Raw genomic sequence first — 24386 nt, 5'->3', positions numbered from 1 at the left:
AAAGTTAAGGTGCTGAAAAGAAATTTATTTGAACCAACGGCAAGGAGTTCCTAAACATTTTTTTTCCTTAACGCGTTTTTCTTGAAATCAGTTTTTTCAATTGGCTCTTAAGATCTCTAAAAAACGAATTGACCTTGATTTTTCATGGCATTTTCAAGGCATTGCAGGCAGTATATAAGTCAGAACGGCCGGGATGGGTCGGCTATATCCTATGGCTGCCATATATCTGACTGATCGGAAATTTCATAACTTAAGTGTTTTAACCATAACTTTGATGTTTTAAGTTGGGACTTTCTACGGATTTCATTTTGGGCAAACTAATCCGATCTACCAAAATTTCGAAGTAGATCTACTCCAATTTCCTTCCTGCCATGTAACTTAAAGATCGGAAATGACACAACATTGCTATTTTTAAGAATGCTTGGGGCTGTTTCCGACATTTTTAATTGATTTGATAGAGAAATTAATTTTCATAAGGATCGGCCAACTATATACGATCCAATATATATACATATAATAATATAAGCTGCTACCTAACTGCAAGGGAATATAAACTTCGGCTCTGCCCGAAGTTAGCTTTCTTATCTTTCTTGTTTTCACGTATTGTTCTTTCTCTGTCTTTTCCATTTCTCCATACCAACAACTTTTCTGTTTACTCCATTTCTGAAGAGCCAAATTGAACCTTCTTAGTACTTCTAAAATTAATAAGAGAAAAACATGAATATTTTAATTAAAACAGCTATCATGGTGGAATCGTATTCCATAAAAAACATATAAGACTTGCCTGTTCTAGTTCCAATTAATACTGCAGAAAATTGTCTTTCGAATGGTCCAAGTGATCAACTTAGTACACTTGGCCACATATCCTATAGCAGCCATATAACTGATTGATCGAAAATGTCATAACATTGGTGTTTTTTAAGTTAGAGGGTTGGCACTATCCACACATGTTATACAGGGTGGCGCAAAAGTAACCTTTCGATGTTTTTTGGCTGTAATTTAAAAAAAAAATGAAAAACTTTGATTCTTTTTGTGGATTATTTTTATTTGGTCTTATTGGTTTTGTTAATACTTACAATTAAGTATTAACCAGAAACCCTCAATGAATAAATAAAACACACAATTAAGATTTTATAAACCACTCGCTCTGGTGTTTTTTAAGTTAGAGGGTTGGCACTATCCACACATGTTATACAGGGTGGCGCAAAAGTAACCTTTCGATGTTTTTTGGCTGTAATTTAAAAAAAAAAATGAAAAACTTTGATTCTTTTTGTGGATTATTTTTATTTGGTCTTATTGGTTTTGTTAATACTTACAATTAAGTATTAACCAGAAACCCTCAATGAATAAATAAAACACACAATTAAGATTTTATAAACCACTCGCTCTCGATGCCAGAAACGAAGTGAAGTAAAATGTCAAGAGGACAAGATATCAACAAATAGGCGAGAAACAAGGAACACATTTTTAGTGTGTATACACTTGCTACATCCTTACATTCAAGTGAATATACAGCATAACTTTCTATGTTACTTTTGCATATTTTAATACGCAAATTTCAATAGGTCTTTTAATTTTTTTACATCAAGTCGAGAATATGATGTCATGTAAATGACCGCCGTCACAGTTGATTGTCATTTGTGCCCTTTTTATGGCATTTTCCATCATTTTGGCCAGAACTTCCGCCGATAGGTCCTCATATTCTTGACGGATATTGTCTTTAAGAGCCGCATGAGTTTTAGGCTTGTTAACATAAACCCGCGACTTCAAAAACCGTACAAAAATATGTCTGGAGCGGTCAAATCAGGCGATCTTGCTGGTCAGTGCTAATCGCCAAAACGGCTGATTTGGGGCCTGGAAAAATGCATCCTTCAGCATAATAGTTACCAATAACCTGCGTTCTGGAGTAGTGTAGCGTAATATTGTTTATTTCCGTGTACTTCGCATGTGTTTACTACACAAATGTCAAAACAGAACTGACATTAGAGGCCATTCGCAAAATTTATAGCATCTTCTGATAGGAGGATTACTTTTGCGTCACCCTGTATTTGGCCAAAATATCTTATCTACAATTTAATAAGGATCGGCCTTCATAAGGAGAAAGATCGGAATTGGCATAAATTTGGTGTTTTAAGTTAGAATATGGGACTTGGTACAGATTTCATTTTGGACAAAGTTATCCGATTTCTCAAATTTCATAAGGATCGGCCGACCGATTTAATTGAAAGATTGGAAATGGCGAAACCTTGCTATTATTAAAGATGCTTGGGGGGGTTTCCAACATTTTTATTAGAAAATTGATTCGATGATAAAATTATAGACAACTATATTCGATCCAATATATATACATATAATAATATAAGCTGCTACCTAACTGCAAGGGAATATAAACTTCGGCTCTGCCCGAAGTTAGCTTTCTTATCTTTCTTGTTTTCACGTATTGTTCTTTCTCTGTCTTTTCCATTTCTCCATACCAACAACTTTTCTGTTTACTCCATTTCTGAAGAGCCAAATTGAACCTTCTTAGTACTTCTAAAATTAATAAGAGAAAAACATGAATATTTTAATTAAAACAGCTATCATGGTGGAATCGTATTCCATAAAAAACATATAAGACTTGCCTGTTCTAGTTCCAATTAATACTGCAGAAAATTGTCTTTCGATCGGTCCAAGTGATCAACTTAGTACACTTGGCCACATAGGGAAGCCGATGTGCTTTTTGAAATTATAAATAATCTAAAAAAGGCGTAATTAAATATATAAAAAGGGGGACTTTTCGGGACAAATACCAGTTATCAAGTGGTGGGACACTTTCATTTAATAGTTTGATAAATTTTTAACGCCATTACGAAAAAGGGTAATGGCTAGGGAAAAAGGGATAAATGAAAAAGGGTATTTTACGTGTTGTATATATATATTTATATATACGCTTTTATTTGTATGTACCATATTACAGTTACTTTTTAAATTAGATTACATATATATGTATAGTCTAAGTCAAAACGAGCGATAACCGCGTCCACCGTGTTAACGAGAAATCAGTTAAAATGAAGGCTGGCTTTACTTTTTTGCTCTGAGTTGTAAATTTAAAGAGAGTACTCGCTACAATTAATACGTAAATGTGAAAGAATAGGTGTCGTCTTGCCAAAAGCATTTAGTAGGGTCTGGAACGCATGCCCCCATCGCTTCGCATCGGACCACCCCCGTCGCGCCGGTTTCCACTGCCACCACCTCCGCGACCACGACCACCTCCTCCGTTATCATTGTAGCGAGAGTAACCTCCGCCTCCTCCGGAATTGCCACCACGATCTCTGCTTTGATATCCGCCGCCGCCAGATCCGCGATCGTTGCCACGGTCGCCACCATATCCGCCACCACCTCCTCCTCCGCCATATCCGCCTCCACCACCACCACCAGAGCCATCCTCGTCGACTTTGGGAGTTTTGCAGCTAAAAAAAAACGACATACAATTTATTCTTTATTAATAATATAAACTAACTGCATATGATTAAATAAATGCTTAATCAGTTTCATTTATGACTTTACTTTAGGCATTTAATATATACAGACATGATCATATTAATAGGTACATTTTAACATTTTTTTAATTAGCATTTTTATCAAGCAAAATAATGGTTAATTTTTTGTTACTTTTTGTATATCAATGCATTTTGAGCTATGCTCTGTAACAAAAAAAATGTTGGAGGAAACCCACTGTATATCAGTGATTTTACTGAACTTGTTATCCAACAACATATTTTGATCGATAAAATATTAGGTGCAGAGTTAGGTTATTTTAAATTTTGTGTAGATTTATATATATTGTAGAGAAAACACATTTAAATCTTTGAAGCTCATTAAATCACGAACTAGGTTTGCATATATTGGCACCACCATCTGTAAACCTTAAACAATCTAACCTACTAACACAATTAAAAACAAGAAAGGAAAGCTAACTTCGGGCGGAGCCTAAGTTGATATACCCCTGCAGATAGGTAGCAGCTCGTATATAGTTGAACCTTATGAAAGTTTTACCACCAAATCAGTTTTCCGGAAAAAATGTTGGAAACAGCCCCAAGCATCTTTAAAATTAGCAAGGTTGTTCCATCAGCCGATCCTTATGAAATTTGGCAGATCGGATTCGATTGCCCAAAAGGGAATCCGTAGAAAGTCCAATTATTCAAGCTTAAAAAACGCCAAAGCTATGCCAATCCGATCGTTCAGTTATATTGCAGCTATAGCATATAGTCGGCCGATTCTTATGAAAACCGACAGACAGATGGGCAGACGGGCAGATGGACATGCTTATATCGACTCAGGAGGTGATCCGGATCATGAATAGATATACTTTATAGGGTCGGAGATGTCTCCTTCACTGCGTTGCACACTTTTGACCAGAATTATGATACCCTTCTGCATGGGTATAAAAACTTCCATACGAGGGGAAAAATCATAGAGGCACATAAATAAATATAGAAAATCGGAGAGTTCAACTTTAGATGATTATTCCAAAGATATGGTAATTGCTAGCTTCCATATTGTTTGTTGTTTTTAACCATAGCTTGCAAATAACTGTTAACCGTTTTTTTGCTTACGCTCTGTTTGCGAGAGCAACCGAAACAAAGCATGCCATTTCGGTTCCTCTCTGAGCAGTAGGCTTTGTTTTGTTTTGTTTCGGTTTTCTGTTGAACGAATTACAATGAGCAAATCATAAAACTCTCATCTACCGAACATCGCTCAATGAGAGATTTGAGTGACACTCGCACAGAGAGACTCAGTAAAAGACCGATTGACTGAAAAAGTCTTTTCAATAATTTGTTTTCGTTTTGCTGCACAGTGGCACATGGTACATGAAATTTGACGAAAAAACTTATTAAAATTTTAAACGTGAATTTTCCAATTTCAAACTAATATATTGATTATATTAATTAAAAAATGAATAGTTGCCTTTTAAATTAATTTATTTTGAGTTAAGCTTAACAACTAAACTTTGGACAACTTTGCTGTCCATTTTGTTAAATATAAAAAATTGATGCACTTTTTTATTAAGTTCTCGTCCCATTTTCAATAAATTTGATGAATCACGGTTTACACGAGAGATTTACAAAGCAAATTGACAAGTTGTGCCCACTAAACTTCATATACACACATACATGCACAAAAGACTTTTTGAATCGTCGAACGCAAGCAAACGGTCCTAGAATGAGCAGACCAAACGAAAACAGAAACAAGAAAGGAAAGCTAACTTCGGGCGGAGCCGAAGTTTATATACCCTTGCAGTTCAGTCGCAGTCCGCTAGGTGGCGCCACGCATCTTAAATTATTAGATATGTAGCGGATCGTATATAGTCGGCCGATTCTTATGAATTATGGCATATTAAATTATTTTTCCCAACATAGAATCTGTACCAAATCCCATCTTTCTAACTTAAAAAACACCAAAGTTATGGCATTTCCGATCAATCAGTTATATGGCAGCTATAGGATATAGTCGACCGATCCCGTCCGTTCAGACTTATATACTGCCTGCAAAGGAAAGAAGGGTGTGTGCAAAGTTTCAACTCGATAGCTTTAAAACTGAGAGACTAGTTTGCGTAGAAACGGACAGACGGACAGACGGACAGACGGACATGCTCATATCGACTCAGGAGGTGATCCTGATGAAGAATATATATACTTTATAGGGTCGGAGATGTCTCCTTCACTGCGTTGCACACTTTTGACCAAAATTATAATACCCTCTGCAAGGGTATAAAAAGTGTGCTTTGACTGAGCGCGAGCAAAATGTGTATACGAGCAACTCAATCGGTTGCTCTCAGACTTTTTGCTCAAAGTCTCAGTGACAAACACTTATTTTGAGACCGCTCGAATCGGTTAACAGTTATTTACAAGCTATGTTTTTAACTTTAACTTTGTTGTTTTTTAAGCTAGATGGATGGAACTTTCTACGGATACGAAATGCGGTTCCGAAAATTTGTATTAAAAAATTGATTTGTTAGAGAAATTTTCATGAGGATCCGCCAACTCTATACGATCCGATATATATATAATAATAAACGCTGCTACCTAACTACAAGGGTGTATCAACTTCGGCTCCACCCGAAATTAGCTTTTCTTTCTTGTTAAAGTGAGTTGGTGTACATACATTACAAAAAAGATTTGTTTTAAAAATAATGATAGTCAACGTAAATACAAGGCCTACATGACTCAATATGTGGTAAAATTTGATCAATTTCTTCTCTTAGGTGTACAGCATAAACTGTAGGTGATGGAACCAATAGTTGTTTGCGTGGAAAAAATTAAATTTAATTATGGGCCTGTGTATTGTCTTTTACTAAATTATTCAATATGAACATAAGCTAAATTTTTCAGAAAAATTTCGAAAAAATATATATTGATTTTTATAAAAAAAAAATGGTGACCCTATACCCTATAAGTAAAACCTAATATTATGTTTATTAAAATAATTCAAATGGACTTTTAACTGATAATAATAAATAATCTCAGTAGGGTAAGTGTACCTATTAATATGCTCATGAGTGTATACACCATGTATACTTTTATAAAATATAAATTTCCATAATGCTTTTCCTTACCGATTGCATTCGTTACGCCAAGCGAAGTTGGTATTGTTGCAACTGTTGCACTTCCAGTCGCCATCACGAGGCTGAACATTGCCAGCTCCACCGCCACCTCCACCACCGCCGCGATCGAATCGGTTGCCACCGCCGCCACCGCTGCCGCCGCCTCCACGATCGAATCGGCCTCCGCCTCCTCCTCCGCTTCCGCCTCCACCACCACGTCGGCCACCAAATCCGCCACGACCACCGCCTCCCTTGCTCCAGTTGTTTTGACGTTGAGCTAAAGACACTTTAATGGTGCAGCCGTTAAAGTCACGCCCGTCAAACCACTCAATTGCAGATTGTGCCGCGTTGGTGTCGTCGTAAGTTACAGTGGCTTCGCCCTTGGAAGCCCCTGTCTCTTTATTCTTATAGAGCCAAATCTTTGGCTTCATTGTGCGTTTGTCTTTCTAAAATAACGGTGTAATATTTTGCATTATGAAATATAATTCCATAAAAACCAAATAATACTTGCCTTTATGATTCCAATAGCTCCAAAATGAGTCTCAATATCCTGCTCTGTTGTTGACGGATCCATGCCACATACAAAAATCGTGTCCTCTTGAGTGATCATGTCGCCGCCACTGCCTCCTCCACCACCGGAGTATCCGCCAGATCCTATAAAACAAAAAACACCTTAGACAGCGCTGACAAAGTAAAAAATCAGTAATTGAATCCTCCGTATTTGAAACTCAGTAATAGAATTTCCTTTCAAAGAAATTCCCAACATGCAACGAAGTCGAAGCCAGATGATCACATTATGTATACTTCTTATTAATATAAACGAAAATTGCCTAAGGCGCATGTGCTTAGAACCAGAATATTGAGAAACATCAAAACACTTATAAAACACTAAGGGCGACGTTTAATTTGGGGTTCTTTATGAGCCAGATTATGCGCCCAGTACCAATGAGCCTGATATGCATAAAGTTGGAAAACCCTCCAACGATGTTAATATTTGTAAATACACTTAATTCATTACAACAGGAATCTAATCCCAATTAACTTTGCAGACAAATTCAACCCTTAACCACAATTAAGCGATCTAATGAGGTTCAAAGTACCTTAAAAAAATACACACTATCTAGTCATATGAACCTCATTTAATTTGAATAAGCAATTCTTGGTTCCTAAAAAATTTAAGACAAAAAAAAAAAATAATAATTTCCTTTTTATGGGATTTTCTTAGTTAAATTTTCCTTTGTATTATTTTCTGATCAGTTCGTTTCTTTTCATTTTTTTGCGTCTTTTCATTCAGTATGTAGAAAAATATTGTTATACATTACTCGATATGTTTGCAAATTGCTTGCATTATTTTTACCTTTGTTGTAGCTGTCCTTGCTGGCGCCTCCATTTCTAAAAGAGGATATTGAATAACTTATTTAATGCTTTAATTTTGATTGTTTGGTTGTAATTCAATATTGTAAGTTATACACCTGCAATCCCTAACAAACAAATTAATTCCTTGCCAATTCTATGGTAGGATATCCAAACGTCCTATCACCAGCACAGTTTGTTCAATAACAACATTGAAAGTTGAAACTAATCAGTCATTATTCTCATACGGATACAGGCATTGATCAAAGTGCTCTGGTGGAGACGAATACTTGTATATTAGTATTTACATGTCTACGTTCGTTTTAAGTCTATGGTTAATGCTGAACGAATTTATTTTACTGTAAAATAAAGTATAAAAACGAAAAAAAGTAATTCTCTTTTTTTAATATAAAAAAAATTATTTAGGAAATAAGAGGTAGGGTAATATATCAAAATTAAATAGCGTATTTTTGATAAAGCGCACTTTCTAGAGGTGCATTAGAAAGAAAACTTGAATGAATGTATTAGCATTGAGAATAAAAACAATTGCAACACAACAACAATACGGTTTAGTTTAAATAAACTAAATTAAATTGAAAAAAACTGAAAACTTCCAAAGGAAGAGAAAATTCAATGAAGCAATTCCTAATGATTGGTCGAAAATTGTTTTCTTTTAACCTATAGAAACACATTTACCATTATTCAGTTATGAATAAAGTCGTTCATATTTAAACTATTAAAATGCACACTTATACAAGTATTTGTATGCTGTCTATTTAAAAAAAATAATGTTATAAAGTTCAGAATACAATTAAAATAATTAAAAATATAAATTCACATAAGTACTTACGGCCTTTATATGCTATCATTATTCATATATTACAATCTCAAAAATCATTATCTTAGAGAGTGGTAAATTGAATTATCTTTTACTACTGTATAAGTAAATTTTAAAATGTGAATTAGAAACAGACTAGAGCGCTGTATGAATTAACAGCCACTGCGAACGGATATTTTTTATGGTTTTGAAAGCAATTTAGTTAACCCATTTAATAAAGTTTCCATTAAAAATTGTATATTTAATGCCACTTTTTTATACCCTTGCAGAGTATGGTAATTTTTACAGATGATTTTAATGCTAAAGGAACCTTTGATCCTAAAAATTATACTAATATTATAGACAGGTATTAGGAAGTTAAATTTGTAAAAAACGTTGTATGCGGAAACCGGAATCTACAAAGCTGATAAGGATAAAGATGACAAATTTTAGTAATTTTGTACTTTTAATTCTAATCTATAAATTTAAAAAAATCTAAAAAACAAATGTTTATGATTAAGATGTTTAGGTATATTTTCATTTTTATTTATTTTTTTTAATTTGGAATTATTTGAAGTAGTTTTGTAAAAATTAGTCCAATTGAGTGGCCGATGGTATCTTTGAACGCTCCTTTCTTAAAAGTGCTTTATCGATAAGGTTGGCACGATATCTGAAGTTCCAATCTGCCTTGATTACTACTTTGAGGTTGCATATCTCCATGAAAAAAAAAAAAATTGTTGCAACTTAGTTTGAATAATCCTTAAGGGGGCAGGATGGTTTGAGACTTAAAACAAAAAATTTTTTTCAGAAATTTGTTATATAATAGAACATTATCTCAGGAATATCCTGTGAAAGTTTCATGTCGATCGGACAAAAGCTTGTTGAGATACCGATTTTCAAGTATCTTTCTCTCCATATACTTTTAATTGCTTTTAAAACTTTAGACACGTTTTTCTCAAAACAACTTTTTCAAGTAGGTGCGTAACGTAACTCAAAAAGTAATGCTCGGATCTAAATAAAATTTTTCACAATTCTTTAATACAATAAATACTTTTCGGATGAACGAACATTTTAAAAAAAAAAATTTTTTTTTTTACCATTTTTACGGGCAATAATACGCTAATTTTTATGTAAAAATGGTACCTCCGAATTTACAACCGCGCCAAAAATTCAAAATCGAATATTTTTCAAAATGGTTTCGTTCATCCGCACAAGAAACTAATATTTTAAGTAAATCAATTCAATTTTTTTATTTCCGATAACACTGTAAGGCCAGACTTTACGCACCGCAAGATAATAATTTTTTGAAGCGACTCCGGCCGACTGCCTGTCACGGGATAAATGATAATTATTTCTTAACAAAAAAATTCCTAGATACTCTCAAAATATACCCATGTATCGTGTAAAAAAATAAAATAATTATATTCAATCGTGTAAAAAAATAAAATAATTATATTCACTCAGAAATGAAAAAAAAAATCGCAAAAATCTGTTTTTTTCAGCCTCTGAAACCATCCTGCCCCCTTAAACACAAGCGCTTATTATACCCTTGTAGAGGGTATTATAATTTTGGTAAAAAGTGTGCAACGCAGTAAAGGAGACATCTCCGACCCCATAAAGTATATATATTCTTGATTAGGATCACCTCCTGAGTCGATATAAGCATGCCGTCAGCCCGTCCGTCCGTCCGTCTGTGCATCTATTTGATTCTAAGCAAACTAGTCTGTCAATTTTAAACAACTTGAAACTGTTCACACATCCTTCTTTTATTTGCAGGCAGTATATGAGTCGGAAAGGCCAGGATCGGTCGACTATATTCTATAGCTACCATATATCTGATTAATCATAAGTTAGAAAGTTGGGACTATCTACATATATTATTTTTGGCCAACATATCTTCAAAATTCCATAAGGATCTGCCTATAGCGGTCATATAACTGAATGATCGGAATTGGCATAACTTTGTTGTTTTTTAAGTTAGCTAGTTAGCTTTCCTTTCTTGTTTTTTATGCATTATAAGAAATTTCTTAAACTTCGAGCAAGACTATTCTAAGGGGGTCCTTAAATGTATAAATAAAATATATAATTAAATGTTTAAATCTTAAACTAATAAATAGTGATCTTTAAGCCTAATGGCGGTAGAGCTAGGTTCAAATCGGAAACTGATCGCTTAAAAAAAACTACGAGAAATATATATATATATTTTGTTTTAAATATGACAATATGAATTATTTATTTATTCCCTTTTTACGAAAATATTTAACAAAAAAAATAACCAGAACTGAAGAAATTCTCAACAGCTTAGCCCATTCGGCGACAAAGCGACATATACTTCGATGACTGCTTATAAACAACTTCAAGGGTATTTACAAGGGCCATGAACAATATACAGTGGGTCGCAGCTTATTTCGTGCAGGGGAATAAAAAATGTTTAAGTCGCTATTGCCGCTAAACGAATAGGGATATTTTAAAAATTTAAACGTAATATTTTCGTTAGGGATGTTAACATATTTAATAACTATAAAATAAGTTCATAGAAATAAAAACAAAAAAGTTACATACCAAAAACCAAATTAACAGTCATTTTCGAGGCCGCAGCTTATTTCGTGCAGCATATTTATATACCAAAAATATTACATTTTAAACCAAACTCCCAATTTTTTTTTTGCTTTTTGGTATTATACAACTTTAACTATTTATATAATCTACATCTCGGGGATTGATCACTCTAAATGCAAAAGAATAAGGGGAAAAACTGAAATGGTACCACGTACAACAATAGAGCAGCGAGAACTCGTCCTGCACCACTTCAAAAGTGGCAAAAATGGCGTGCCATTGCTGAGATCGTATCCTTAAGTCCTAGTACTGTACAGTATATCACCCCGCGATTTGTTGGGGAGAATAGGATAGAGGACAAGGGCCGAAATGCGCCAAACAACATTTTTTACGAACACGAGGACCGCCGGATAGTTCGAAAAATTAAGGAGACCCCGAAGTTATCCGCCCCAAAAATTGTGGCTGAAGTTGCCCAAGAAATGAGGAAAAAGTTCAGTGCTGATACGGTGCGCCGCGTGTTACTCGATCACAACTTTAATGGTCGTGTAGCACGGAAGAAGCCCTTAATTAGTAAGAAGAATATAGCGGCTCGGTTAAAATGTTCGAAGGAGCATCTCCTTCATCCCATTTCCTTTTGGGATGACGTTATATTCGCGGACGAATCCAAATTCAATCTGTTTGGATCGGATGGGAGACAATTTGATTGGCGGCGACCGAATACGGAGCTCGACAATAAGCCCCTAAAAGCTACCACGAAGCATGGCGGAGGTTATGTTATGGTTTGGGCCTGTATGGCAGCCTCAAAAGTCGGAAACTTAGTTTTCATCGACAGCATTATGGATGCCAAAATGTATTTAAACCTCCTGAAGGAAAATCGGCTTCAAAGTGCTGATAAGTTGGGCATACGGGACAGATTTAGATACTACCAGGACAATGATACGAATCATTCAGCCAGCATTGTGAAGACTTGGCTCGTCTGGAATTGTTCCCACGTGGTTATAACACCAGCCCAATCCCCAGACTTAAACGTGATAGAAAATTTGTGTTAAATATTGGACCAGGATATCCGTAAAAGGAAGATTTCCAATAAAATTGACTTAAAAACGGACCTGTTGGAAGAATGGGGAAAATTTCCCGTGGAAATGACAAAAATTTTTTTTTTTTTCATTGCGAACCCGAGGGGGGGACATACTAAATATTAAGTTATAAAATAAGAGTTTTATGTTAAGTCTAATTAAGTGCACGAAATAGGCTGCGGCCTCGAAAATGACTGTTAATTTGGTTTTTGGTATGTAACTTTTTTGTTTTTATGTTTATAAATTTATTTTTTTGTTTTTTTAAATATATTAATATCCCAAACAAAAATATTGCTTTTAAATTTTTGAAATATCCCTATTCGTTTAGCGGCAATAACGACTTAAACATTTTTTATTCCCATATTATTCTGTATAATCATTGTATTTTTTATATACTAAAGAAGAAATTTAAATTTTTATACCCTTGCAGAGGGTATTATAATTTTGGTCAAAAGTGTGCAACGCAGTGAAGGAGACATCTCCGACCCTATAAAGTATATATATTCTTGATCAGGATCACCTCCTGAGTCGATATAAGCATGTCCGTCTGTCCGTCTGTCCGTCTGTCTGTCTGTCCGTCTGTCTGTCTGTCCGTCTGTCTGTCTGTTTCTACGCAAACTAGTCTCTCAGTTTTAAAGCTATCGAGTTGAAACTTTGCACACACCCTTCTTTCCTTTGCAGGTAGTACATAAGTCGGAACGGCCGGGATCGGTCGACTATATCCTATAGCTGCCATATAACTGATTGATCGGAAATGGCATAACTTCGTTGTTTTTCAAGTTAGAAGGTTGGGACTTTCTATGGATTCTTATTTGGTCCAACTTATACGATCTGCCAAATTTCATAAAGATCGGTTGACTATATCCTATAGCTGCCATATAACTGATTGATCGGAAATGGCATAACTTCGTTGTTTTTCAAGTTAGAAGGATGGGATTTTCAATGTATGCTTCTTTGGTCAAAATAATTCGATATGCCAAATTTCATAAGGATCGGCCGACTATATACGATCCGCTGTATATCTAATAATATAGATGCGTGGCGCCACCTATCGGACTGCGACTGAACTGCAAGGGTATATAAACTTCGGCTCCGCCCGAAGTTAGCTTTCCTTTCTTGTTTTAAATACAATAGATAATATTTATCGCTTAATTTTTATTCTGTTCCAATTCGTAGATTTTTTCTTTAAGCAGATTAAGCTGAAGTCGAATTGCAATGATCGTATATTCGTTTAGTATTTTAGGCTTCCCAGCGGAATACGTCTCAGGGCGGAGATCAAATCGCCGCCATTTTGATTTATTTTTTGATTAAAAAATGTATTTGTACATTTATTTGTATGTTTAACAACCCATTCAAGATTCGTTTATTTAATATGCGAGATAGTGTTAAGCAAGAAAGGAAAGCTAACTTCGGGCGGAGCCGAAGTTGATATACCCTTGCAGTTAAGGTTGTGCCGTTTCCGATCGTTCAGTCATATGGCAGCTACAGGATATAGTCGGCCAACCCTTATGAAATATGGTAGAACAAATAAGATTGCTCAAAATGGAATATGTAGAAAGTCCCATCATTCTAGCTTAAATGACACCAAAGTTATGTCAATTCCGATCGTTCAGTTACATGACATCTATAGAATATAGTCGGCTGATCCTTATGAAATTCTGCAAATCAGATTGTTTTGCCTAAAATAGAATCTGTACCAAGTCCCATCTTTCTAACTTAAAAAACAACAAAGGTTTGCCAATTCCGATCGTTCTATGACAGCTATAGGATATAGTCGGCCGATCCTTATGAGATTTTGTACATGAGATATTTTGGCCAAATATACTATGTGTGGAAAATCCCAACCCTCTTACATAAAAAACACCAAAGTTATGGCATTTTCGATCAATTAGTTATATGGCAGCTATAGGATATAGTCAACCGATCCCGGCCATTCCGACTTAAATACTGCCTGCAAACAAAAAAATGATGGGTGCAAAGTTTTAACTCGATAGCTGTAAGACTCAGAGGACGGACATGCTCATATCGACTCAAGAGGTGATACTGATCAAGAATATATATACTTTATAGGGTCGGAGATGTCTCCTTCACTGCGTTGCACACTTTTGACCAAAATTATAATACCCTGTGCATGGGTATAAAAACAAAAACGCGACGCCCCAAAACATAGATTACTGTGGTGTTATTCCATTAACATTCTGTTCATACATTCAATATTCAAGGATCAAACGTAAAAAATATCGATTTTACACTTTTTTATCGTTTTCAGTTTCTTTTTGCGGTCCTATTTTTTTAAATAATATTATAAAATTATAATCTAACTTTAAACTTAATTAAAAAAATAATAATATTTTACTCAGATAATTTTTACAGTTGCGTTTGTGTTCTGTATTGTAATTAACAAATAATATGCTGCAACGTACATTATAAGTAAATCGGGCACGATTTTTTTGTAAACCTAATAGGGGAAAAAAACCTTTATATATAGTATACTTTTTTTAACACCGAACATTTTTTTATCATTTTGGTTTTACAAACGCTAGTTTTTTTTTGACATTATATTTGATGGACGCACCTGTGAAGTTTTCCCAGACTTAAAATAATTTGTATTGTTGAAGCATCTTAATCGTTTAACCATAGCTTTCCATTATTAAATTATTTTATGATTATTTCATTAATTATATTTTTCTTTAAGATTTTTGTAATATCCTTGCAGAGGGCATAATTTTGGTCAAAAGCGTGCAACTCCGTCACATTACCGAGCCATAAAGAGCAAAATCATTTAGTTTTTGTAACAAAATATTTGTGCAATAATCTCAGTATGAAACGTATTTTCACGGACTCAAGTTTCTTTTAAGATATTTTTTTATATAAAAATTTAACGAAAAAATTAAGGCAACAAAAAAATATTACTACTTCCACTTGTCATATCGAAATCATCACAATTTATGTAATTTACTTTGATAGAATTAAGGGGGTCAACTCCTTTAAAGCCCCAAAAAAAGTTACTTTCATAAAACTTCATAAAACTAAAAAAACAAAATATATCAAAACGTTGGAAAATGGCGGAGTAATCTATGGTGCAGTGGAACATGTCAACGCTGACACCGTCAAACTGTGCACATGACAGCGTCCGTAATTCTAATTTGAAACAGTAAATCCAACAGCAAAAAATCTCCACGCATAATTTCACCTGCTGCATAACCTTCAAGCTCCCCTGAACCAAAGTCCAAAACAAACATACAGTGGGTCGCAGCTTATTTTGTGCAGGGGAATAAAAAATTTTAAGTCGCTATTGCGACTGAATAGGGATATATAATGAATAGGGATATTTAAAAAATTTAAACGCAATATTTTCGTTAGGGATATTAACACATTTAATAACTATAAAATAAGTTCAAATAATTTCAAATAATAAAAACAAAAAAGTTACATACCAAAAACCAAATTAACAGTCATTTTCGAGGCCGCAGCCTATTTCGTGCACTTAATTAGGCTTAACATAAATCTCTTATTTTATAACTTAATATTTAGTATGTCCCCCCCTCGGGTTCGCAATGAAAAAAAAAAAAATTTTTGTCATTTCCACGGGAAATTTTCCCCATTCTTCCAACAGGTCCGTTTTTAAGTCAATTTTATTGGAAATCTTCCTTTTACGGATATCCTGGTCCAATATTTAACACAAATTTTCTATCACGTTTAAGTCTGGGGATTGGGCTGGTGTTATAACCACGTGGGAACAATTCCAGACGAGCCAAGTCTTCACAATGCTGGCTGAATGATTCGTATCATTGTCCTGGTAGTATCTAAATCTGTCCCGTATGCCCAACTTATCAGAACTTTGAAGCCGATTTTCCTTCAGGAGGTTTAAATACATTTTGGCATCCATAATGCTGTCGATGAAAACTAAGTTTCCGACTTTTGAGGCTGCCATACAGGCCCAAACCATAACATAACCTCCGCCATGCTTCGTGGTAGCTTTTAGGGCCTTATTGTCGAGCTCCGTATTCGGTCGCCGCCAATCAAATTGTCTCCCATCCGATCCAAACAGATTGAATTTGGATTCGTCCGCGAATATAACGTCATCCCAAAAGGAAATGGGATGAAGGAGATGCTCCTTCGAACATTTTAACCGAGCCGCTATATTCTTCTTACTAATTAAGGGCTTCTTCCGTGCTACACGACCATTAAAGTTGTGATCGAGTAACACGCGGCGCACCGTATCAGCACTGAACTTTTTCCTCATTTCTTGGGCAACTTCAGCCACAATTTTTGGGGCGGATAACTTCGGGGTCTCCTTAATTTTTCGAACTATCCGGCGGTCCTCGTGTTCGTAAAAAATGTTGTTTGGCGCATTTCGGCCCTTGTCCTCTATCCTATTCTCCCCAACAAATCGCGGGGTGATATACTGTACAGTACTAGGACTTAAGGATACGATCTCAGCAATGGCACGCCATTTTTGCCACTTTTGAAGTGATGCAGGACGAGTTCTCACTGCTCTATTGTTGTACCTGGTGCCATTTCAGTTTTTCCCCTTAATCTTTTGCATTTAGAGTGATCAATCCCCGAGATGTAGATTATATAAATAGTTAAAGTTGTATAATACCAAAAAGCCAAAAAAAAATTGGGAGTTTGGTTTAAAATGTAATATTTTTGGTATATAAATATGCTGCACGAAATAAGCTGCGGCCTCGAAAATGACTGTTAATTTGGTTTTTGGTATGTAACTTTTTTGTTTTTATTTCTATGAACTTATTTTATAGTTATTAAATATGTTAACATCCCTAACGAAAATATTACGTTTAAATTTTTAAAATATCCCTATTCGTTTAGCGGCAATAGCGACTTAAACATTTTTTATTCCCCTGCACGAAATAAGCTGCGACCCGCTGTAGGTTCTATCACCCACAGTTTCCGAGGTACACCTGCTCATATATCCCCTGTCCAGTTTGAATTTGAAATAGCTTCAGGTAACACTCACTTGACTATTATGGGGAAAAAATATCGATTGCTACAAATTTTTAATCGATATTTATTATGCGTAACGCATAATAACAGAGCATTTTACAGAGTAACATACAAACGTAGATTTTTCACTTTGGGCGTTATATTTCAAGCGAAAATGATCCAATGATTATACAGTGTATGTATACCAGTTAGAAGCTAGGGCATCAGCTGTTTGTGAATGGTTTGGGATTATTTTTTCCTAGTGGGATCGCGGCCAGGGTCTAGTTTTAAATAAAGAACTTCTTATTTAAACAAAATGAATTAAATAAAATATTTCTATTCATTTTTTTGTTTTTTATGTTCGCAATCTACAAAAAGCAAATCAGCAACCCAATAGTTTATGTTTTTATAATGCAATGCATTTTTTTTCTTACAATTTAGAAATTTAATCCTAAAGAAAGTGAATAAGATATTTAAAAAACCTTTCTATCGAAGTATAGCATGTGAAGTTAGGTGCATTGGCTGCAAAGTTTTGAAGTTTAATTCTTTTTAATTTTTTAGGAAAGGAAGGAAACCTTAAGTACTTAAACACATTTAAAAAAAAAAATATTTTTAAATTTTAAAAGAAAATTTGAGAAACATCTTTATTTGGGAAATTCTTTAAAAATAGTTTGGTTGAGGTACCAATCGACGCTTATTTTCGAGCAGAACCTATTTATATAAAAATATTTGTATACCCTTGCAGAGGGTATTATAATTTTGGTCAAAAGTGTGCATATATATTCTTGATCAGGATCACCTCCTGTGTCGATATGAGCATGTCCGTCTTTCCGTCTGTCTGTCTGTCGGATTCTACGCAAACTAGTCTCTCAGTTTTGGAGCTATCGAGTTGAAACTTTGCACACATCCTTTTTTTCCTTGCAGGTAGTATATAAGTCGGAACGGCCGGGATCGGTCAACTATATCCTATAGCTGCCATATAACTGATTGATTGGAAATGCCAATGTTATGTATTTTTTAAGTTGGAGGGTTGAGACTTTTCCCACATGTTGTATTTAGCTAAAATATCTTGTCTGCAAAATTTCATAAGGATCGGCCGACTATATCCTATAGCTGTCATAGATCGATCGGAATTGGCACAACTTTGCTGTTTTTTAAGTTAGAAAGATGGGACTTGGCACAGATTCCATTTTGGGCAAAATAATCTTATTTGACAAATTTTATAGGGTACAGCACAGGATTCCATTTTAGGGACTTGGCACAGATTCCATTTTGGGCAAAATAATCTTATTTGACAAATTTCATAGGGATCGGCCAACTATATCCAATAGCCGCCATATAACTGAACGATCAGAAATGGCACAACTGCAAGGGTATATTAACTTCGGCTCCGCCCGAAGTTAGCTTTTCTTTCTTGTTTATAATGTTTTACATTTTTGCAAATTTCTCCTAAGTCAAACTACTTTTAACAAATGTTTGGATAAAATCCATCTAATGAAAACAATACCTTTCATTTGGTATATCACTCATTCAGATTGAACGCACACGGAAAATTTATAATTTTTCGGATATACATCACTACTGGCCAAAATAATAAGTACACAGATTTGTTTCGATATAACTCGACTTTTATGCAATGCACACCCGCAAAATTTTATATATTCATAAGGTACAATGTTACACAATTTCTAAAACAAGAATGAAATATGGGAACCGAGTTTTCAATACTAAGCTTATTTTCTGCTGGGTGGGCGATTTTGGTCTGGTCAAAATAATAAGTACACCTGTGTATTTGATAAATTTTAAAGGATTAAAGCTAGATTCGCAGATTTAAGTATATCCCAGGAAAAAAAATTCTATAGTTGGGCAAAAAAAAGCATTGTACTACAGAAAAAAGAAAAATTGCTTTACTTCAGCAAAAGGAAGGATAAAGTCTTCGGGAAATCGCTAAAAGACTTGGGCAGTCATTATGTTTGGTCCAGAATGCCCTAAAATTCAAGGTTCAATTCGAAACTCGAGGTCGGAAGAAGAAATTCTGTCAAACGACGGACACTCGAATCCTTGCAAAGAAGGATCCCTTCATGTCTCCCAAGTCCATTGCTGCTCATATTGACCATGAAATATCGTCTAGATCAGTTCGTCGTAGACTTATTAAAGCTGGCTAACAAAGACGTATAGCCAGAAAAGTTCCTCTCCTTCGAGGGAATAATTTAAAGATGAGGACACAGTTAGCTCAAAATCATTTGGCATGATCTGGACCAGAGGGTTCCAAAAAGTAGAATAACGTCCTATAGAGCGAAGAAACAAAAATAAATATATTTGATAACGACTCCAGAAAGAATTTACGACGACCCAAAGGCAAAGAATTCGACGCCCGGTACTCGAAATAGACCGTTAAACTCGGAAGCGGGAACATTATGATTTGGGACTGTTTTTCTTGGCATGGAGTTGTCCCGATTCATTGGATTACAGATACTATGACCCGATTTGGGTACAAAAATAGCTTAAACGTCGGATTGACACAAACACATTTCAAAATAAAGAAGAATTGCAGCAATTCGAAGAGAAGACAAGGTATGAGAGGCCTTTGGAGACGTCCAGTAAATTAAAGGCCCAGCATGCCGAAACGGATAACAAAAGTTATACAAAATAAGGGGGGATATACTGAGTATTAGCATAAAATTATTATAAAAAAAAAAAATTGAGAAAATGTTTTTTCTTTTTAAGTTAGAGGCTTTGAAGAATTGCTGTACTTATTTATTTGACCAACCTTTTTTTATGTTTTTTAGGTTTAATCGACAATAAATTCTACAAATTTTGTGAAATATTCTTATGTTAACTATTTTTATAATCAACATTATGCCAGAAAACTAAAAGAAATTAGAATTGGTTCGTTACGGTAAGAGAAAAAGATTTACGCGACATAGAAGAAATCTTATGAGCGTGTACTTTGTATTTTGGCCAGCTTTACGCGCTAGCTATAAGCTAGGGCATGCGTGTCGCCACCTAGCGTACTGCCGTCCTCTGTGATTTTGCGTAATCGTGTACACAGTAAGAAGATGTCAGCGGTGACATTTTACACTGCACCATATATTACTCCGCCATTTTCCAACATTTTAATTTTACAAGATGTATTAAAGTTAAATAAAATATACATAAACACGTTAATTGTTTAAGTCGAACCGTTTTTATACCCTTGCAGAGGGTATTATAATTTTGGTCAAAAGTGTGCAACGCAGTGAAGGGGACATCTCCGACCCTATAAAGTGTATATATTCTTGATCAGGATCAGCTTCCGAGTCGATATAAGCATGTCCGTCTGTCTGTTTCTATGCAAACTAGTCTCTCAATTTTAAAGCTATCGAGTTGAAACTTTTCTCATATCCTTCTTTTCCTTGCAGAATATAAGTCGGAACGGCCGGGATCGGTTAACTATATCCTATAGCTGCCATATAACTGATTGATCGGAAATGCCATAACTTCGTTGTTTTTCAAGTTAGAAGGATGGGAGTTTCAATGGATTCCTCTTTGGGCAAAATAATTCGATATGCCATAAGGATCGGCCGACTATATTCGATCCGCTATATATCTAATAATATAAGATGCGTGTCGCCACCTAGCGGACTGCGACTCAACTGCAAGGGTATATAAACTTCGGCTCCGTCCCAAGTTAGCTTTTATTTCTTGTTGAAAAAAAAATTGTTGAAAAATCACCTTTTCTTGGGGCTCTAAAGCAGTTGACCCGCTTAACCAATTTTATAGATTTTAGTTAAATTTTAAAATTTTTGTAAAAAAAATTAATAAAATTCAAATTCATATTTGTCGTACTGTGACCCTAAATCATTATAGTACTGTGTCAGGGTGAGGTGGTTTGGCTAAAGTCTGCTATTATGATTTAAAAGGAGTAAATAAAAATGACGGGTCAAACAGTTTTTTAATATCAAAAGCAACTTAATGTAAAAGTCTTTGTCCCAATGTCTTACCTTCAAACGAGGGCGCAAGGTTGTTATGTTTAATGGTATATTATTTAGAGTTCCAAATAACTTAAAATACAACCCTACATAGACCCAATTATTGAGGGCACAGTAAATATCATGGATCAGCAAAAAAGCATGAATGTCTTCTTATATCTTATCGTGGCACTCATATCGTCCTTTAAAAGGACAATGATACAAAAGGTAGCAGAGGAATAGTTCAGAAAAAAGTCTTTGAACATGTTGGAGTGACGTGGGTCGTCGTATGTGAGTTTCATTGTAAAACAAATTATTAATACGGTCCCTTAGTTTTTTTGATGGCGTGTTATTTAAAGGACCTAACTTAGAATTCTACAAACCTAATCCAACACACCAAAATAATTTAGCATTGAAAGAACAGCGCAATACGTAGAATAAAAGCATTCTAACATAAGAAATCTGAAACACATTTAAGACGCGTTACAACTAATCATAATTTCGTCAATTTTGACCCGATTTACTATTTAAACCAACCAATTTTGTAATATTGGCCATTCATTTAAAATGAAATTCGAAATCAAAATGGAAAAAAACCTATTTTAAGCTTTAAGCTTGAGAAAAAATTATTTACATTTAAACGCTAAAAACAAAACAAAAAATTTCCAGGGTTTGAATAATATTTCAACAATTACCTCTCAAGCACCGTTTAAATTATTTGACCACATAAGAGAAAAGTTCAACATGATTTTTGCAACTTAATATGAGAAAAGGCCCTACAAAGAGGATGTTTCTGGATATATGCTACTACCATTCCATCGTTTTAATAAATTATTAGAACATTATCAGAACTTTCTGGGCCTGTTGCGCAGCACTAATTGTCAATGAAGGATACTAAATAAAGCAATCATTAGTTAAGCAGATGGACGCAGTTTTACTGGTAAAATATTGTTTAATAATAAATCTGTTTAAAATTCGTCATTCCTCTAATTAATAATCCATTTTTGAAAAGTGGTGCTATTGTATTATAAAGAATTGTTTCATTTTTAGTTTTTATAAAGATGTAAAATTTTCAAAAAGGTATTTAGTGTGTTTCTAAAGTTTAAAATATAAGAAGATATAAAGATACAAAATATATACATATGTATATAAGAAGAGTGGAGCTCTTTTTATTTGCGCAGCTGTAAATATATAAATATACAGCCCAATCTCAGTCGCATCGGTCGAAATTAGCAAACTAGCTGCTATACAACTTAAGAATCCGAAATTCCATTCCTTTTATGAATCTGCAGATATAAGCTTATAATATAAACCGCCATTCAACTGCAAGGGTATATAAGCTTCGGCTCTGCCCGAAGTAATCATTCCTTTTTATTTCTTTTTTTTTAAAGCACCATTTCTTAAATAAATTTTTGGTAGTAAGCAACATATTTACTGTTGGGATATCTACTATATCTCCAATTAGGGGCAGCACATTTTCTTTACAAACCGAGCCTTTTTGGAAGATATCTTAATTGACGTCTAGGATAATTTTGGGTAAGTTGGTACTTTTTGAAATTCTTAATATGTATTATACACTAAAGGGCAGAATTTTTGGATTGATGAAATGCTTTTTTTTATGAAATGCTAGAAAGCAAAAGTTGGCACTACATAAGGAATCATTATTTTCTTCGATGGATTTGTTCACTCATGTTTAATTAACCTTATACTCTTAAAGATGTTAACCTCAGTGGACCACTGGCCATAATAAACACAATTAAAAAAAAATTCATAAACATACCCATATGAATCTCCTCCTCTGTCGTTCCAGGAGCCGCTTCCACCACTACTAGAAGAACCACGATGGCCGGAATCATAACCTTAAAGCAAACGGATCAGTTTACCAGCATAAAATGGAAATAAAATTTAAGTGCTTACCACCACCTTGCTTGCTGTAGTTTGGAGGTGGTTCATTATAGTTTCCAGATTTATTTGGCATTTGTTGATAGTTTGGCGGGGGAACAGCAAAATTGTTGTAGCCTTGCCCGGCACCACCACCATAACCGCCACCTAAATCGCACACATTGAATTCGTTTTTATTTTCAGATTAATTTAGATTCGGGCAACACTTACGATCCATCGCAACTTAATGCAAAAACAGTTTTTTTTTATTCTTATGAATACAATAACAGGAGTATTAATACTCCTTATGCACAAGCTACCTATGGGAATATAGCGTCACTCTGCTACAAAAATTTTATTGTAAAAATGGCGTGTGAGAACAAGTTAGAGATGTGTTAAATGCAAGTAAAAATGAAACGAAATTTATCGAAAATACTAAAAAGTCGTTTTTCAAACTAATCCCACCAAAAGATGTTAATGTCATATATTCACAGTCGTGACATTTTTAGGGACTTCCATTGAATCAATTATTCTTTAAATGTGAAAAATATTTACAGAAACGTATGTGTAATTAATCGGCTTATTAGGTATTATTATCAGATGCGTTTTATTATAATATGAACACTGTGAATACTCTTAATAAGGAAATAGGTTAAATTCGTAAAAAAAAAACCGCACATTTTTGTAATTTTCGTGAAAAACGTTTTGAAAAATGTATATTTAAAAAATTGATACATTTGCAAAATATACACATACAATGATAATACAATTTAATAATTTTCAAAGAGTGCATCGCAGTAAAGGAGACATCTATAGTATAGTATAGAATAAGTATACTTATTCTCGATCAGGATCACCTCCTGCGTCAATATGAGCATGTGCGTCTTTTTTTTTTTGGATTGCGCCATTGAGGTGGAAATCTATGCTAGATACTATTGGCAAGTTCCAATAGTATGCACGATTCACCGGCGTGTCTAGACAGCGCATACGTACTAAAACCCCCCTCGCACACCACAGACCCGCGGAACCAAGCGACGTTCATTTTCTAGCCTTCTTAAGTCGCCCTATGTATAACCTATAACCTGGCTTACCCGATTACAATGCTCCTTTGAGACATGTCTATTATTAGCTGCTCCGAAGCTGGTAGAGCTCCAGCTCTTGCACGGTAGCTCCTACAATTATAGAGGATGGGCTCTGGGTCCTCGTCTGCTCCTGAGCAGTTA

At 34.7% G+C, this 24386-nt stretch overlaps 1 protein-coding gene and 1 long non-coding RNA gene across 2 annotated transcripts; both read right to left on the bottom strand.

The window, feature by feature from the left end:
• Positions 1 to 497: 497 nt before the first annotated feature.
• LOC116656442 lies at positions 498 to 1506 on the bottom strand. Its single transcript, XR_004311399.2, has 3 exons — positions 1317 to 1506; positions 1077 to 1231; positions 498 to 992 (listed from the first exon to the last, which is right to left on the bottom strand). It is a non-coding gene; the product is annotated as an uncharacterized LOC116656442 (long non-coding RNA).
• A 1389-nt stretch (positions 1507 to 2895) lies between these two features.
• On the bottom strand, positions 2896 to 23556 carry LOC6501798 (RNA-binding protein cabeza). Its single transcript, XM_001967142.4, has 7 exons — positions 23395 to 23556; positions 23200 to 23331; positions 23063 to 23141; positions 7941 to 7975; positions 7095 to 7237; positions 6596 to 7029; positions 2896 to 3449 (listed from the first exon to the last, which is right to left on the bottom strand). Exons 1-7 carry the CDS (start codon positions 23399 to 23401, stop codon positions 3155 to 3157), a joined length of 1125 nt encoding a protein of 374 aa, XP_001967178.1. The 5' UTR covers positions 23402 to 23556; the 3' UTR covers positions 2896 to 3154.
• Positions 23557 to 24386: the final 830 nt, after the last annotated feature.

Source organism: Drosophila ananassae, chromosome XR (assembly GCF_017639315.1).
Source record: "Drosophila ananassae strain 14024-0371.13 chromosome XR, ASM1763931v2, whole genome shotgun sequence".
Taxonomy (NCBI): Eukaryota; Metazoa; Arthropoda; class Insecta; order Diptera; family Drosophilidae; genus Drosophila; species Drosophila ananassae.
This window is presented reverse-complemented; position numbering and strand designations above follow the sequence as displayed.